At 44.4% G+C, this 16309-nt stretch overlaps 1 protein-coding gene across 2 annotated transcripts in view; it reads left to right on the forward strand.

Moving 5' to 3' along the window:
• The first annotated feature begins 1199 nt into the window (after positions 1-1199).
• The window catches only part of FAM162A (family with sequence similarity 162 member A), a 32476-nt gene continuing 17366 nt past the window's right edge, over positions 1200-16309 (forward strand). The window contains exons 1-3 of one of the 2 annotated variants that reach the window (XM_073310846.2): positions 1200-1393; positions 9403-9534; positions 15924-16032. In XM_073310846.2, coding sequence (XP_073166947.1) covers positions 1375-1393; positions 9403-9534; positions 15924-16032 — 260 coding nt within the window. In that variant the 5' untranslated portion in view covers positions 1200-1374. The remainder of the gene's footprint in view (positions 1394-9402; positions 9535-15923; positions 16033-16309) is intronic. The other variant, XM_073310855.2, reaches the window with a different exon arrangement.

Here is a 16309-nt window from a genome sequence, read left to right on the forward strand (position 1 = left end):
AACTTTACACAGAGTAAAATGGATTTATTTGGGGTTTGGATCCCATTGGGAACTGGGTGTCTGTGTGTTGGAGATAGGAGTACTTGCTGAGTATTTTTTGTTTAGTCTGCAGCTTTGTGGGGCGTGGACCAGACCTGGGTCTGTGTTGCAGCAGACTGGCGTGTCTGGCTGAAAAAGGCAGGGTTCTGGAGTCCCAAGCTGACAGAGAAAACAGGCTCAGAGGTAGTTTCAGCACATCAGATAACAGTACCAAGGGGGTCTCTATGACCCAACACATTGTACCATCATCATATACAGGGTTTACAGTTTGGTTCAACAGCTCTCAGCTCCCCTGACAATGGTTCACCCCACCTGTGGAAAGTTTTATCCCCTCTGCCACTACCGCCGCCTCTCTTCCAGCTCCTTCCTAGGGTTGCCAACCCTCCCGGGGTTCGCCAAAAGTCTCACAGAATCAGGCCCTATCTCCTGGAGGCCACTGAAGCCAGACTGGGAGATTTTAGGTTGCTATAAGTCCAGTGATGCAGCAGAGCTAAGTCAGGCTCCCTACCTGCCCTGGCCCTGCGCCACTCCCAGAAGCCCCCAGCATGTCCCTGCGGCCCCTAGGACGGGGTCAGGGGCGTCTCAGCGCACTGCCCCCGCCCTGAGTGCTGACTCCACAGCTCCTATTGGCTGGGAACTGAGGCCAATGGGAGCTGCGGGGGCGCTGCTTGTGGGCACAGGCAGCGCACGGAGTCATCTTCCTGCCCCCCGGGGCAGCAGGGACATGCCGGGTGCTTCTGGGAGCAGTGTGGGGCCAGGGCAGGCAGGGAGTCTGACTTAGCCCTGCTGCGCCGCTGCCTGGGAGCCGCCGGAGGTAAACGCTTCCTGGCCAGAGCCCACACCCCAAACTCCCTCCCAGGGCCTGCACCCCCCCCCCCAACCTAGTGAAAGTGAGTGAGGGTGGGGGAGGGACAGCAAGTGACAGAAGGCGGGGCGATGGAGCGAGTGGGGCGGGGCCTAGGGGAAGGGGCGGGGCAGGGTATTTGGGTAGGTGTGGTGAAGCAGTGGGCAACACTACTCCTTCTCCCTGCACCCGATTTGGCCCTTGTCCGGCCTCCGCCTCCAGCGGCTTGACTCCCCTGCGCTCCCACCGTGCCCCCAGCTCAGACTCCGCCCCGCACGGGGGAGGGCCGCGCCAGGGCTGCTACGGCGCATGCTCGCTGAGCGGGCGCAGAGCCGCCAGGGAGGGACTCGGCGCGGGCTGACCCTTCTCGCGCCCCGTCGCTCGGAGTCGCGGCTGGGTAGTGACGTGGAAGAGGCTCCGCCCCAGCCTAGCAGCGTCCGAGAGACTCGACCCCGCGGGGACGGAGGTTGGACGCGCCCGGGGCCAGCATCATGTGGGCCGCCGCCGCCGGTGAGTGACGGCGGGGACCTCGGGAGCGATGGGGCGGGAGCCTGGCCTCGGGCAGGGGCGCCGCCACCTGGTGGGTGTCGTGGGGGGGCGAAGGCGGGGGGGGGGCAGCAAGCTGATCCGGTGGTGAGCCGTGGGGTGGCGTGGGGGAGCGGCACGTGCGGCGCGGGGGCCTCGGCGGGCGGTGGGACCAGCGCGTGGCTCTTGGGCGTGCGGGGAAAGCCGGGTTCAAGACCGCAGGTTGCTCTTTTCGTTCCAGTCTTCATTGCTTCACTGCGCCTGTCAAACTCGGGTTCAGGCGTTCAGACTTCATGGGCCCATGTTCTAGTAGGACGGAGGCTCCCTTGAACTAGGGTCTGAAAAGCCACCTTTGCCAGGTCTACTTCAGATCAGAGAGTGGTGGAGACAAGTAGCGTCCCTTTCATCTTCTCTATCTAGCTTCATTCCATGGGGTTTCACCTCTCTTCCTTAATTTGTTTCCTTGATGCATAGCCTAGCAAACAGAAAGGGAGGACTTGTGGCACCTTAGAGACTAACCAATTTATCTGAGCATTTCCACAGTATGCATCCGATGAAGTGAGCTGTAGCTCATGAAAGCTCATGCTCAAATAAATTGGTTAGTCTCTAAGGTGCCACAAGTCCTCCTTTTCTTTTTGTCTAGCAAATGTTGCACCACTTCCTCCCCCTCCCTGCCCTACCCCAGATTCTTACTCCCTGGCCCATTGTCCCTACCCACTTCCAAAGTGTCAGATAATGTTAGACCTGCTCTAAATCTCAGTCATGGGAAGTGGTGAAACCCTGGAATTAATTAATAGTAATTTTTAAAATTTCCCTGCTAGTGATGAAATATTTTGTAGTGTGTGCTTCAGTGTAACATTTAAAATCTCAGTGTGGTTAATGAAAAGGACTGGAAGTGAAAATGTGACCTGCATTCTTCAGAGGTAAAAATCTATTCCTCTTTTTCACCAATCCTCCTCTTTTGATGACTGCAACAAAAGATCATCCTACTAACAGCTTATTATTCTCTTGATTTGTGGCATAGATTGGGGTCCCTAACTTTTTGGCTGCATAAGCCCTTAGTTGCAAAATGGGGTTGCCTATACTTAAAACACTGCAGCAGCACAGTTGCATCCCTGCAGGGAAGATGCTACATTTAAAGATAGGAAGGCTTCACCTGTAGGTGTAGGTATTTCACCTGCCTGAGAGAGGGCAGCTAGGTCCACAGGAGAATCCTCCCGTTAACCTAGTGCTGTCTACGTTAAGGGTTAGGTAGGTTTAACTGTGTCACTCAGATGCGGATTTTTCACACCCATGAGCAAGGTAATTATACTGACCTAATTTCCTGGCACAGACCTGCCCTACTGTTTCCTGTGACCCCAGGCAGCAACAAAACAACTTAGTTACCAACAAATTAACACATTAAGTATGTTTAGTGTTCTCTAATGTGACACAAGCACTCGCATATTACGACATAGCTTCTTGAAGTCCAGCCATGTGATAGAAATTGCACATCTAATCTCCGATGTGACACCAATGGTAGATTGATACCAAAACTTGATGGACAGAAGTGTGCTGAATTCAGCTTCACACAAATTTGTGCTGGCAAATGGCACTGTCAGTATCAAGGTGCATGTTGCTGCATGTTGAGAGTGCAGGATATTCATTCTTGGCAGTGAACCGGAACTAGGGGGGAGAAAGTTGGGCATAAGTTTGATCACAGGAAATTTCAATGAGCTGTTCAGTTTCAGTTGCTGGCAAATCCATGACATCAGGCTTAAACTGAAATGGGTTTTGCACCCAGTCATATTCTCACATCTAAGTCCTAGTCCAGTGCCTTAAGAAGACTATTCTTCCTCCCCAGTGTATGAAGCTTTTATCTATAGGACCTTCGCTAAAGTTTCCGAACAACAATACACAAATTTAACTCTGTGATTGCAGACTTTAAAGATCAAAAGGTAGAGAGTTAATGTTACTGCAGCTTTCATTTCTGCTTTGTTCAAAAGCAATATTGTCAAACCAAAGCATTCAATAAATTAAGAATTAACCCTCAGAAATAATGAGATTTACTTCAAATCATGAGATGAAAATACATTTTGGTTTCTTATTTGCTTTCTAGTTTTTGAACCTTCAGGGTATACTTGGGTCATAATTTTCAAGCTCTCTGTAACCACCAGGGCTAAAAATTTACTTTTTTTATGTGAAAGCTGATATTTCATGTAATCACTTGACTCCACATGTTGGGGTTTTAAGAAAAATACCAAATACTGTGAGGCTTGGCAACATTGAACAGGGTGGCATGTCCTATCTCCTAGAGTACAGCAATGTGAGCTAAAACCCATTGCTTCTTTGCAAGTCCTTTAAGGCCAATATGCCTGGAACTTATGTCCTTTTTTGCTTCTTTATGAAGACTTTAAAAAAAAAAAACCCAAAACTTTTGAAGTTTAGCGGGTTTTTTTGCTTGTTTTTAACATTTAGATGTTCAGGTTCTGTCATGGCTGGAAGGGGTTATGTCTAGAGGACTAGTGAAAGAGCCAAGACATCACAAGAGCCAAGAGAATGAAAGTTATGCTGCCTTATATTTTTTGGTGGTTACACTTAAATTTTTGGAGGGGGTTTGGTTTCCTCTTCCTCCCCCTTAACACTTGTTTAACTTTAGTGACTGACATTTTGGGTCAACAAAGCCTTTTTTAAAGAATCAGCACCCTTACCCTTTTACTTAAGGAGTCACAGTAAACACTCCCGAGTCCTCCCAGAGATCTTACAGCAAAACCAGGGAAGTTTAGACTTAACATTCCAGGTAATTCTAACGTTTAAAATAAAAAAAAACTGGGGAAAAAACCCTATTTGCTAATCCAGCATAAGGAGTAAAAAGGGATTAAGCCTAACTTTTTTTTTTTTAAAGGTGCCCTTGCAAAGGATTTTTAGTGCCTGAATTTTCCTCATTATAACTTTTCTAACAGTTTATAGATTCTAAGGCTGGAAGGAACCATTGTGATCATCTGCTCTGACCTTCTGTATAGCGCAGGCCATAGAATTTCCCCAAAATAGTTCCTATTTTTTGTAGATGTGAATTTTCTTCTGTTACACAATAAGGCAGCTGTCTCAATACTGTAAACTTCTGCTTTGCTATTGTTACCTCTGCCTCAAGTTTCTGACTTGGCCCTGGTCTAAACTACGAGTTTAGGTCGAATTTAGCAGTGTTAGATCGTTTTAACCCTGCATCCATCCACACAACGAAGTCATTTTTGTTGACTTAAAGGTCTCTTAAAATCAGTTTTTGTACTCCTCCCCGACGAGGGGATTAGCGCTGCAATGGACATCGCTGGGTCAGAAGACGAAATGCCAAAATATTTTAAAAAATCTTCAAGGGCATGAAGGACAGAGACTATAACAGGGACCTGCAGCAGTGCTGTGTGAAAATTAAGGAGCTCAGGCAAGCCTACCAAAGAGGCAAACAGCCGCAATGCGGGAGGACTGCATGAGCTCAGAGAACATTTCATGGCGAGTGTGTTTTTTTGCCTTCTTATCTGTGCTAGCCTCTGGGAGGGAGATGATGGGGGAGTGTTCAAACATTTGCAGCTGCGGGAGGAAAAAAAGGGAGAGAAGTATTTAAAAAGACACATTTTAGAGAACAATGGGTAGACTCTTTCACGGTGAACCAAGCTGTTAACATTACATAGTACATGTGGTTTCGGTACAAGGTCGCATTTTGCCTCTTATATTGAGGGCTGCCGGTTTGGTGTGAGAGATCACACACGCAGGGCCAGGCAACAGAATTCAGCTTGCAGGCAGCCATGGTAAGCCACTGTCTTTTGGCTTCTTTAACCTTCATAACATGTGGGAATGTTTTCAAACAGCAGCGCCCTCATTTCCTATACCAAGCACCCATTGGGTTGGCCATTTAAAATGGGTTGACCATTTAAAAGGAGGGGCTGCGGTTTTTGGGTTAACGTGCAGCACAAACCCAGCTTAACACCCTCCCCACACACACAATTCTCTGGGATGATCGCTTCACCCCTCCCCCCACTGTGTGGCTAACAGCGAGGAGGATTTCTTTTCAGCCACAGGCAAACAGCCCAGCAGGAATGGCCAGCTCTGAATGTCCCCTTAATTAAATACCCCTATTTCAACCAGGTGACCATGAATAATATCACTCTCCCGAGGATAACACAGAGAGATAAAGAACAGATGTTGCTTGAATGCAGGCAAACACCGGGACCATATGCTGCCATACTTTGTTATGAAATGATTCCAGACTATGTGCTACTGGCCTGGTGTGGTAAAGTGTCCTACATGGAGGACGGAATAAGGCTGCCCTCCCCAGAAACCTTTTGCAAAGGCTTTGGGAGTACCTCCAGAAGAGCTTTATTGAGATGTCCCTGGAGGATTTCCGCTCCATCCCCAGACATGTTAACAGACTTTTCCAGTAGCTGTACTGGCTGCGAATGCATCCCAAGTCTTCAGGGTAAATTAATCATTAAACACGCTGCTTTTAAACCATGTATTATATTTACAAAGGTACACTCACCAGAGGTGCCTTCTCCGCCTTCAAGGTCTGGGAGCCTGCCTTGGGAGGGTTGGGAGGGTATTGGATCCAGGGTGATAAACAGTTCTTGGCTGTCCGGGAGAACAGTTTCACCCTCTTCCTCATTCCCTGAATCGTCATCCCTGTTGCATGAGACTCCCCCCTTGCAGGAGTACACGTACAGGGGTGGGACAGTGGTAGGAGCACCCCTAGAACTGTATGCAGCTCAAATGTTTGAACACTCCCCCTATCATCTCCGTCCCAGAGGCTAGCACAGATAAGGCGAAAAAAAACGCACTCGTGATGAAATGCTCTCTGAGCTCATGCAGTCCTCCCACATTGAAAGAGCTCAGCAAAATGCGTGGAGGCAAGCAATGTCAGAGTCCAGGAAAGCACAAAATGAATGCGAGGACAGGAGGCGGGAGCAAGAGGAGAGGTGGCGGCAGCGTGATGAGAGGAAGTAGGATGCAATGCTGAGCCTACTGGAGAATCAAACTAATATGCTGTGGCATGTGGCTGAGCTGCAAGAAAGGCAGCAGGAGCACAGACCGCAGCTGCAGCCCCTATGTAACCACCTGCCCTCCTCCCACAAGTTCCATAGCCTCCTCTCCCAGACCCCCAAGAATGCGGGGGCGGGAAGCCCTCCGGGCACCCAAGCACTTCACCCCAGAGGACTGCCCAAGCAACAGAAGGCTGGCATTCAATAAGTTTTGAAGTGCAGTGTGGCCTTGTCCTTCCCTCTTCCACCACCCCACCCGGTGCTTCCTTCCTCCCCCACCCCTCCCAGGCTACCTTGGCAGTTATCCCCCTATTTGTGTGACAAATTAATAATGCATGAATTTGAAACAACAATTATTGCCTTTGCAAGCGGTGATCGAAGGTGGGAGGTCAGTTGGCTTACAGGGAAGTAGAGTGAAGCAAGGGGGTGGGTTTTGATCAAGGAGAAACAAACAGAACTGTCACACCATAGCCTGGCCAGTTTTCAAAGCTTCTCTGATGCGCAGCGCACCCAGCTGTGCTCTTCTTATCGCCCTGGTGTCTGGCTGTGCATAGTCAGCAGCGAGGTGATTTGCCTCAACCTCCCACCCTGCCATAAACGTCTTCCCCTTACTCTCACGGATATTGTTGAGCACACAGCAAGCAGTAATAACAATGGGAATATTGGTTTCGCTGAGGTCTAACCAAGTCAGTAAACTTTGCCAGCGCACTTTTAAACGTCCAAATGCGCATTCTACCACCATTCTGCACTTGCTCAGCCTATAGTTGAACAGCTGCTGACTACTGTCCAGGGTGCCTCTGTATGGCTTCATGAACCATGGCATTAAGGGGTAGGCTGGGTCCCCAAGGATAACTATAGGCATTTCAACTTCCCCAATGGTTATTTTCTGGTCTGGAAAGTAAGTCCCTTGCTGCAGCTGTCCAGACAGACCAGAGTTCCTGAAGATGCGAGCGTCATGTACCTTTCCTGGCCATCCCACGTTGATCTTGGTGAAACATCCCTTGTGATCCACCAGTGCTTGCAGCACCATTGAAAAGTACCCCTTGTGGTTTATGTACTGGCTGCCAAGGTGGTCCGGTCCCAAGATAGGAATATGGGTTCCATCTATCGCCCACCACAGTTAGGGATCCCATTGTAGCAAAGCCATCCACTATGACCTGCACATTTCCCAGAGTCACTATCCTTGATAGTGATTGCGTTGGCTACTTGGATCACAGCAGCCCCCACAGTAGATTTGCCCACTCCAAATTGATTGCCGACTGACGGGTAGCTGTCTGGCGTTGCAGGCTTCCAGAGGGCTATTGCCACTCACTTGTGAACTGTGAGGGCTGCTCTCATCTTGGTATTCTTGCACCTCAGGGCAGGGGAAAGCAAGTCACAAAGTTCCATGAAAGTGCCCTTACGCATGCGAAAGTTTTGCAGCCATTGGGAATCATCCGAGACCTGCAACATTATGTGGTCCCACCAGTCTGTGCTTGTCTCCTGGGCCCAGAATCAGCGTTCCATGGCATGAGCCTGCCCCATTGCCACCAGGATGTCCAAATTGTCGGGGCCCGTACTTTGAGAGAAGTCTGTGTCCATATCCTCATCACTCTTATCACTCCGCTGCTGTCGCCTCCTCGCCTGCCCTTGCAGGTTCTGGTTCTGAACATACTGCAGGATAATGCGCGAGATGTTTACAGTGCTCATAACTGCCGTGGTGATCTGAGCGAGCTCCATGCTTGCTGTGGTATGGCGTCTGCAGGAGAGCAGAGTTGCAGCGGAAGCGGTGGCTGATGACGGATGCCACGAGAATAGATATTTATAGAGAACAACGAGAGGACCTGTGAGGTGGATTCAGGAGAGCAGAGTTGCAGGGAAGTGGGAGCCCATGACAGCCAACATGGAGAAATTCGCTATCGAGACACGAGTTGGAGAGGAAGTGGTGGTTGGATGACCAGTTTTGCAGGCCTAGTGCACCGTCTGCTGCCAGCAGCACCAGGACACAACAGCAGCGGTGTCGGTGAGCTGAGTGGGCTGCACGCTTGCTGTGGTATGGTGAGACAAGAGCAGGAGAGCAGAGTTGTAGCGGAAGCAGTGGTTCGATGATGACGGTTAGCAGTCCTACTGCACCGTCTGCTGAAAGCAGTATGGCATCCACACGGAGAAAAGGCATGAAACGATTGTCTGCCGTTGCTTTCACGGAGGGAGGGGAGACTGACGACATGTACCCAAAACCACCCGCGACAATGTTTTTGCCCCATCAGGCATTGGGAGCTTAACCCAGAATTTCAGTGGGCGGCGGAGACTGCGGGAACTGTGGGATAGCTACCCACAGTGCAACCCTCCAAAAGTCGACGCTAGCCATGGTACTGTGGACGCACCCCGCCGACTTAATGCGCTTAGTGGGGGGACACACAATCGACTGTATAAAATCACTTCCTAAAAAATGGACTTCTATAAATTTGACCTAATTCCGTAGTGTAGACATACCCTTAGTTTTGGAGTATGACAAGCCTGGTGAAAACCTGGTGCACTTCCTTTAAGTGGCATTGCCTGGATTGAAAGTGAGGCATCTGAAAGCACTAATGGCATGTAATCATGATACCTACAGGGTCAGTGTTTAGGAAAGTGCTTCCATGCTGCAGTTTTATGTAAGAGTATGGTCAAGATCAGGTGAAGTGTTGAGATATCAAACTTTTTTTTCTGTCAGTCTCTGTTATAACTCTGGAGGTCTGTCCCACCTTACGCATTAGATTTTTATTTTTTTCTAATTTCCTCGTATAAACACGTGCTTGCATATGTGTTCATATATTTAAAAAAAATCTTATCTCAATGTAATGGATAACCAGGTCTACTGTAATTAAAGTTTAGAACAGTTTTCTGTTTAAAGCTCAACTCTTCTAAGTACTCTAAAATCTGCATGGTTACTCGGATTGCTTTGAAAATTTTTGAGTTACCTTTTGGATTCTGTTCAGCCCATTACCGCCCCTTTCTTCTGATTTCTAGGCAGAGCTACTAAGATGCTGGAAAGGAATGTTCCCTCAATTCTGAGACCAACTAAAGGAATGGATCTGAAGATCAAGAGAGGTTTTTGCAGTAAATCACAGGAGGGGAGCAAACAAAAGCCTGAAGTAGGGGGTAAGCTTTTTGCTCTGAGATTCAAAGGTATCAGTGTTACTATTAGAATAGCTACCAGGCTGAGGAACAAGTGTAAAGAACTGCTAAATAATCATTAAATCAAGAACATAGATCAAACGTCTTACGTATATATAGTACATTCATTCTAAAGGATACTCTTCACAATATGGTTTGTGTCAACCAAGTGTACGGACTATACATAGGGGTCATTATCACACTGAAATGCAGCTATCTCTGGGAAGGAACATGGTAGTTCAAAAGCTCATAGCAATGTCAGCCAACAAGTTGGTTCAGAAAGTGAAAAATTTCTCGCACAATGAAAACTTTAGCACGTATTTAGGTAGCCAGAATGTCCTGAGTAAGAATTTAGTCAAATACAAGGCTCTGCTCTTTTGAAAAGGACTTAAGTTTTCTCTCTCACTCAAAAGACAGAACTTTAAACTTAGATGTCAAATCCAAGACTATCTGTATTACTAATCAAAGGAAAGCTTTTTCTTTTTAGGGACAGCCTTCTTTTCTTAGTAGGTTAAGAGGAGTTCTTGTTTGATAGTTTATGCATTCAGAATCTCCCAGTTGCATTCTGTAACTAATCACTTCCTTCCCACAATCAGTCTGTTTTTATATTTGTGAGTGTTGTGATAGTGTTGAGAATTCCTTAGCAGAGCCCTTCCCACAGCAGGGCAGTGATCCACTAGAAGTATGCTGTCTCTGCACTGCAGGATCATTTTGAGTTTGCCACAGACCTAGTTCATCCTTTAAGATGGGATTCCTTTTCCTTTCAAGTCAGTGATTAAGATTAGAGTGAACAGTGATAATCTATACTGGACCCTCTGTGTAACAGACCAATTATTGGTTTGACTGTCAGAGCCAATGGGTAAAAAGTAGGGCTGTCAAGTGATTAAAAAAATTAATTGTGCGATTAATTGCACTGTTAATACAATACCATTTATTTAAATATCTTTGGATGTTTTCTACATTTTCTAATATATTTTAATTACTACACAGAATACAAAGTGTACAGTGCTCACTTTATATAGTTTTTATTACAGATATTTGCACAGTAAAAAACAAAAGAAATAGTATTTTCCAATTCACTTTATAGAAGTACTGTAGTGCAATCTCTTTATCATAAAAGTTGAACTTACAAATGTAGAATTATATACAAAAAATAACTGCACTCAAAAATGAAATAATGTAAAACTTTAGAGCCTACAAGTACATTCAGTCCTACTTCTTGTTCAGCCAATCGCTCAGATAAACAAGTTTGTTTACATTTGCTGCCGACTTCTTGTTTACAATGTCACCTGAAAGTGATAATAGGTGTTTGCATGCCACTGTTGTAGCTGGTGTCACAAGATATTTATGTGCCAGATGCACTAAAAATTCATATGTCCCTTCATGCTTCAACCACGCTTTCAGAGGACATGCATCCATGCCAATGACGGGTTCTATTAGATAACGAACCAAAACAGTGAGGACTAACACATGTTCATTTTCATGATCTGAGTCAGATGCCACCAGCAGAAGGTTAATTTTTTCTTTTGGTGGTTCAGTTCTGTCGTTTCTGCATCAGACTGTTGCTCTTTTAAGACTTCTGAAAGCATGCTCCACACCTCATCCCTCTCAAATTTTGGAAGGCACTTCAGATTCTTAAACCTTGGGTCAAGTGCTGTAGCTATCTTTAGAAATCTCACATTGGTATCTTCTTTGCGTTTTGTCAAATCTGCAGTGAAAGCGTTCTTAAAACGAACAACATATGCTAGGTCATCATCCGAGGCTGCTATAACATGAAATATATGGCAGAATGCAGGTAAAACAGAGCAGGAGACATACCATTCTCCACCAGCAAATTCAATCACAAATTTAATTAACACTTTTTTTTTTTAAAAAAAAACATGTGTCATCAGCATGGAAGCATGTCCTCTGGAATGGTGGCCGAAGCATGAAGGTGCATACAAATGTTTAGCATATCTGGCATGTAAATACCTTGCAGTGCCAGCTACAAAAGTGCTATGCAAACGCCTGTTCTCACTTTCAGGTGACACAGGAAGAGGCAGGCAGCATTATGTCCTGTAAATATAAACAAACTTGTTTGTCTTAGCAATTGGCTGAACAAGAAGTAGGACTGAGTGGACTTAGTTTTGTTTTTGAGTGCAGTTATGTAACAAAAAAAACCCCCTACATTTGTAAGTTGCACTTTCACGATAAAGAGATTGCACCACAATATTTATATGAGGTGAATTGAAAAATACTATATCATTTTTACAGTGCAAATATTTGTAATAAAAATGTGCACTGTACACTTTGTATTTTATGTTGTATCAGAAATCAATATATTTGAAAATGTAGAAAAATATCCAAAAATATTTAATACATTTCAATTGGTATACTATTGTTTAGCAGCGCGATTAATCACAATTAATTTTTTTTTAATCGCGTGAATTAACTGCGATTAATTTACAGCCCTAGTGAAAAAGCATTCTTAAATATGAGACATTAGCCACATTTGTGTTTGAAAACAAAGCATAAATTGCCCCCTTTTGCTTGTGTATGGACCGGGAGAATGAGTTTGGAAGAGAGGTATTGAGGGTCTGATCCTGTGCCCATTGAAGTCAACGACAAAGTTCTCGTCAACTTCACTGGTTTGGCATATGGTCCTGAGACCTACAGTATTCTTAAGAAGAGCTCTTTATATCGCCAGGTAAGATAAAGCCTTATGCTCCATCGCAAACTGTGACGCAGACAGGAAATTCTGTAGCAGTTTCATTTAACATTTTTAAAATGAGGATTTTAATTAAATACAAAAATAATCAGAATAGCTGCTGATATCAATATTAAATATCCTCCTAAGACAAGAGAGAGAGAGTTTCAGGATGGATTGATTTAGATCAAAGCAATTTAAATCACCAATTTTAATCATGATTTAAATCACCAAGCAGAAAACCTGATTGAAATAATAAATTTTAATCATGTTTTGCATTAATATTTTTTAGTTATTTCCCTAATGAAATGTTGATTCTTATTGGTTGGTAACCATTACAACATGCTGATTTGCAACCAGATCTACTCTTTGCATTACATTTGGTGCTTCTTTTTGTTAGTCAGGAGGCTACACTAGATCTGTTCACATTTATTTAAGCAATTAGCTTAACTTCTGTTTAATTCTTAATTTTAACTTTTTTTATGTTACATTTCTTGTTTATTAGATTAATTTTTATTTGTGATTCTGTGTCAAGCTCTGTTTGGATGGAAATTCAGATTCAGTTAAAATGCACAAAACAGCATTTTACCTTTTATTTAATAACTAAAAGACTACCTTAAACTTTTTTTTCTTAGGTTTCCAGGACACGGAATGCTTTTTTTGGTTTTTTGTTTTGGTTTTTTTACTTAAATGTTCAGTATATCTATTAAATAGTTTAGATAGGTAGATAATTTTATCTATAGTTAGTAAATTGAACTAATTTGTTTCTGGTCACCATGTCCTTTGAGATTTTTAGAACTAGTAGATTTCATCCTCACACCTAGTTTTTATTCACAGATTGGAAGAGGAAAAACGAGCTTTCCTGCTTTTTCATCTCTCAGCTTGTTTCTTGCCTTTGAATGAACTAATCATTGAACTGAACTAGTTGAGTGAAATGAAAATATTCTCACTGCTCCTGCAGAAGAGGTTACTGCTCTCAAAAGCTGGTTTAGCACTTCAACAAACTCTGTTTCCCGCTGCTTAGGCATTGAGTTCCACACTAATTCAATGGGCTGACTTTAAAACTTTGGCAGCAAACATGTACTGCTTAATGTTTTGGTAGATACTTCAAATAATTGTAATAGATTATAATAAGTTTAAACCTTAAATCTGAAATTGGCAACTTATGTTAATTTTAAATAGGTTTACTTTTTTATAAACTTTATTTAATTTACATTTTAAAAAATCCAATTTAAATAACCATTTAAAAAATTGTTAATCCACCTTGGGTAGTTCGTAGCTGTGGTATGTTTCCATCCCTCTAATGTTCTTGTTACAATGATTAGCAGTGACATTGTTGGTGATAAAATAGTTTATATTTAGGTTACATAATTAGCAACTCATTGAGATAAACGTGGGCAGCTCACAGGTCTTAGGTAATATTTTGTGGCTGCTTACTGACAAAGGATGACAAAATGCATTAGTTATTCCTGGTTCATGTTTCCAAGGTTGTCCTCACAAATGTGAGGGCTAGAAACATAAGACCCTATTCTCTACTTTTTCACATTCTTTTGTAGTAATTTCTAGCTGTGCAAAGTAGATGTGAAATGCTACCAGGTTAGAATGGTAGTACATGACACTTAGCCAGTATGTTACAGTAGTGCAGTATTTCTCAGACTCTTGAAAGCTGAGCCTACCGTCAGGAGAACGTAACCAATCTCATCCTCTTCACTCCCACCATATGTTGCTAAATTGAAAACATTGGTAGGCCATTCAGAACATACATCCTCTCCTTACATGTTTGGAAAAACAGTGAAATAGTTAACCAAATGTTGGCTTCTAAATTGTTGTCATTGGCATGTGAGCACCCATTAAAACGAGTAAAGCAGTTCATGTCTGAGGTTCTCTACAAACTGAGGCTTACTTTTCTGCAGTGGCTACATTTGAATCACATTTTAAAAGGTTTTCTTCTCAACCATAGCAACTGGAGACTTACTTTTATTTTAATGAAAGTTGAATCTCTGGAGCTAGTCCCTCAACGTGGATTCACCAAGGGCAAGTCATGCCTGACCAACGTGATTGCCTTCTATGATGAGATAACTGGCTCTGTGAATATGGGGAAAGCAGTGAACATGATATATCTTGACTTTAGCAAAGCTTTTGATATGGTCTCCCACAGTATTCTTGCCAGCAAGTTAAAAAAGTATGGATTGGGTGAATGGACTATAAGGTGGACATTTCTACTGGCTAGATCGTCGGGCTCAACAGGTAGTGATCAATGGCTCGATGCCTAGTTGGCAGCTGGTATCAAGCGGAGTGCCCCAGGGGTCTGTCCTTGGGCTGGTTTTGTTCAACAACTTCATTAAAGATCCAGATGATGGGATGGATTGCACCCTCAGCAAGTTTGCAGATGACACTAAGCTGTGGGGAGAGGTAGATACGCTGGAGGGTAGGGATAGGGTCCAGAGTGACCTAGAAAGATTGGAGTATTGGGCTAAAAGAAATCTGATGAGGTTCAACAAGGGCAAGTGTAGAGTCCTGCACTTAGGACAGAAGAATTCCATGTATTGTTACAGGCTGGGGACTGACTGGCTAAGCAGCAGTTCTGCAGAAATGAACTTGGGGATTACAGTGGATGAGAAGCTGGACATGAGTCAGTCATGTGCCCTTGTTGCCAAAAAGGCTAATGGCATAGTGGGCCGCATTAGTAGGAGCATTGCCAGCAGATCGAGGGAAGTGATTATTCCCTTCTATTCGGCACTGGTGAGGCCACATCTGGAGTCTTTTGTCCCAGTTTTGCCCCCACCCCCCACTACAGAAAGGATGTGAACAAATTGGAGAGAGTCCAGCAGAGGGCAACAAAAACTATTAGGAGGCTGGGGCACATGACTTATGAGGAGAGGCTGAGGGAACTGGGCTAATTTAGTCTGCAGAAGAGAAGAGTGAGGGGGGATTTGACAGCAGCCTTCAACTACCTGAAAGGGGGTTCCAAAGAGGATGGAGCTAGGCTGTTCTCAGTGGTGGCAGATGACACCACTGAGCAATGGTCTCAGGTTGTAGTGGGGGATGTCTAGGTTGAATAATAGGAAAAACTATTTCACAAGGAGGGTGGTGAAGCACTGGAATGGGTTACCTAGGGAGGTGGTGGAATCTCCATCCTTAAAGGTTTTTAAGGCCCAACTTGACAAAGCCCTGGCTGGGATGATTTAGTTGGGGTTGGCCCTGCTTTGAGCAGAGAGGTTGGACTAGTTGACCTCCTGAGGTCTCTTCCAACCCTAATCTTCTTTGATTCATGCTCAGCGGTTTAGGAAATACTATCCTATTGTAACATAGCTAATACACACTTTCTACAGGTGTAAATTATGATAAAAGCTGCAAGGCAGTGGAGAACCAGCCCCACAATATTTTTTTTTTTTTAATTAATACTTTGATTCTGGGGAATGATTCTGTGAAAGCTGTGGGTTCTGAGGCACATTCTGTGCCTTCAGAATTGTGGAGTACATGGGGCCCTGGGTAAAGTTCTGTCGCCTTAAGCTTGGTTCAGTTCCACATGCCCTTACAGCTTCTCTAGGAGTGCTCATGTGATATTTCTGCTCCCTCTTCAGTTACAGCAGAGCTCATGCCTGCAGATTTGTGTTACTCGCCCTGACAGTTTCCTTAAGCTATGATTATTCTGTATATTGTGTCTTCTCTTCCATATTTGCTGTAGGGCATTCCACCTTCAAAGTGCCAGGACACAAGCCCTCAGACTGGGAAAAGAAGGTTCTGCTGTGGGCAGGCCGTTTCAAAAAAGTAGATGATATACCAGAGACTGTCTCGTAAGTGCCAATCCTGAAATTATAAGTACACTAATGTATGCCTACCGAGAAACAAGTATACAGGACTGAGTATCGGTTCTGCAGAGGTGTGATGTCAGGAACATGATATGATTGAAATCTAACACTGCTGTGATCTCCATATCCTGATGTAGAGAGCATGCAGTTAGCTCCCTCGTGATTCTCCCAAAAGGAAGATGAGTAAGTAGCAGTCATTTCAATAAAGGAGACCCTGAACCAGCTATTTTTGTCCTAATTTTTTTTAAAACCTTTTGCAAAC

Source organism: Lepidochelys kempii, chromosome 1 (assembly GCF_965140285.1).
Source record: "Lepidochelys kempii isolate rLepKem1 chromosome 1, rLepKem1.hap1, whole genome shotgun sequence".
Lineage (NCBI taxonomy): Eukaryota > Metazoa > Chordata > Testudines > Cheloniidae > Lepidochelys > Lepidochelys kempii.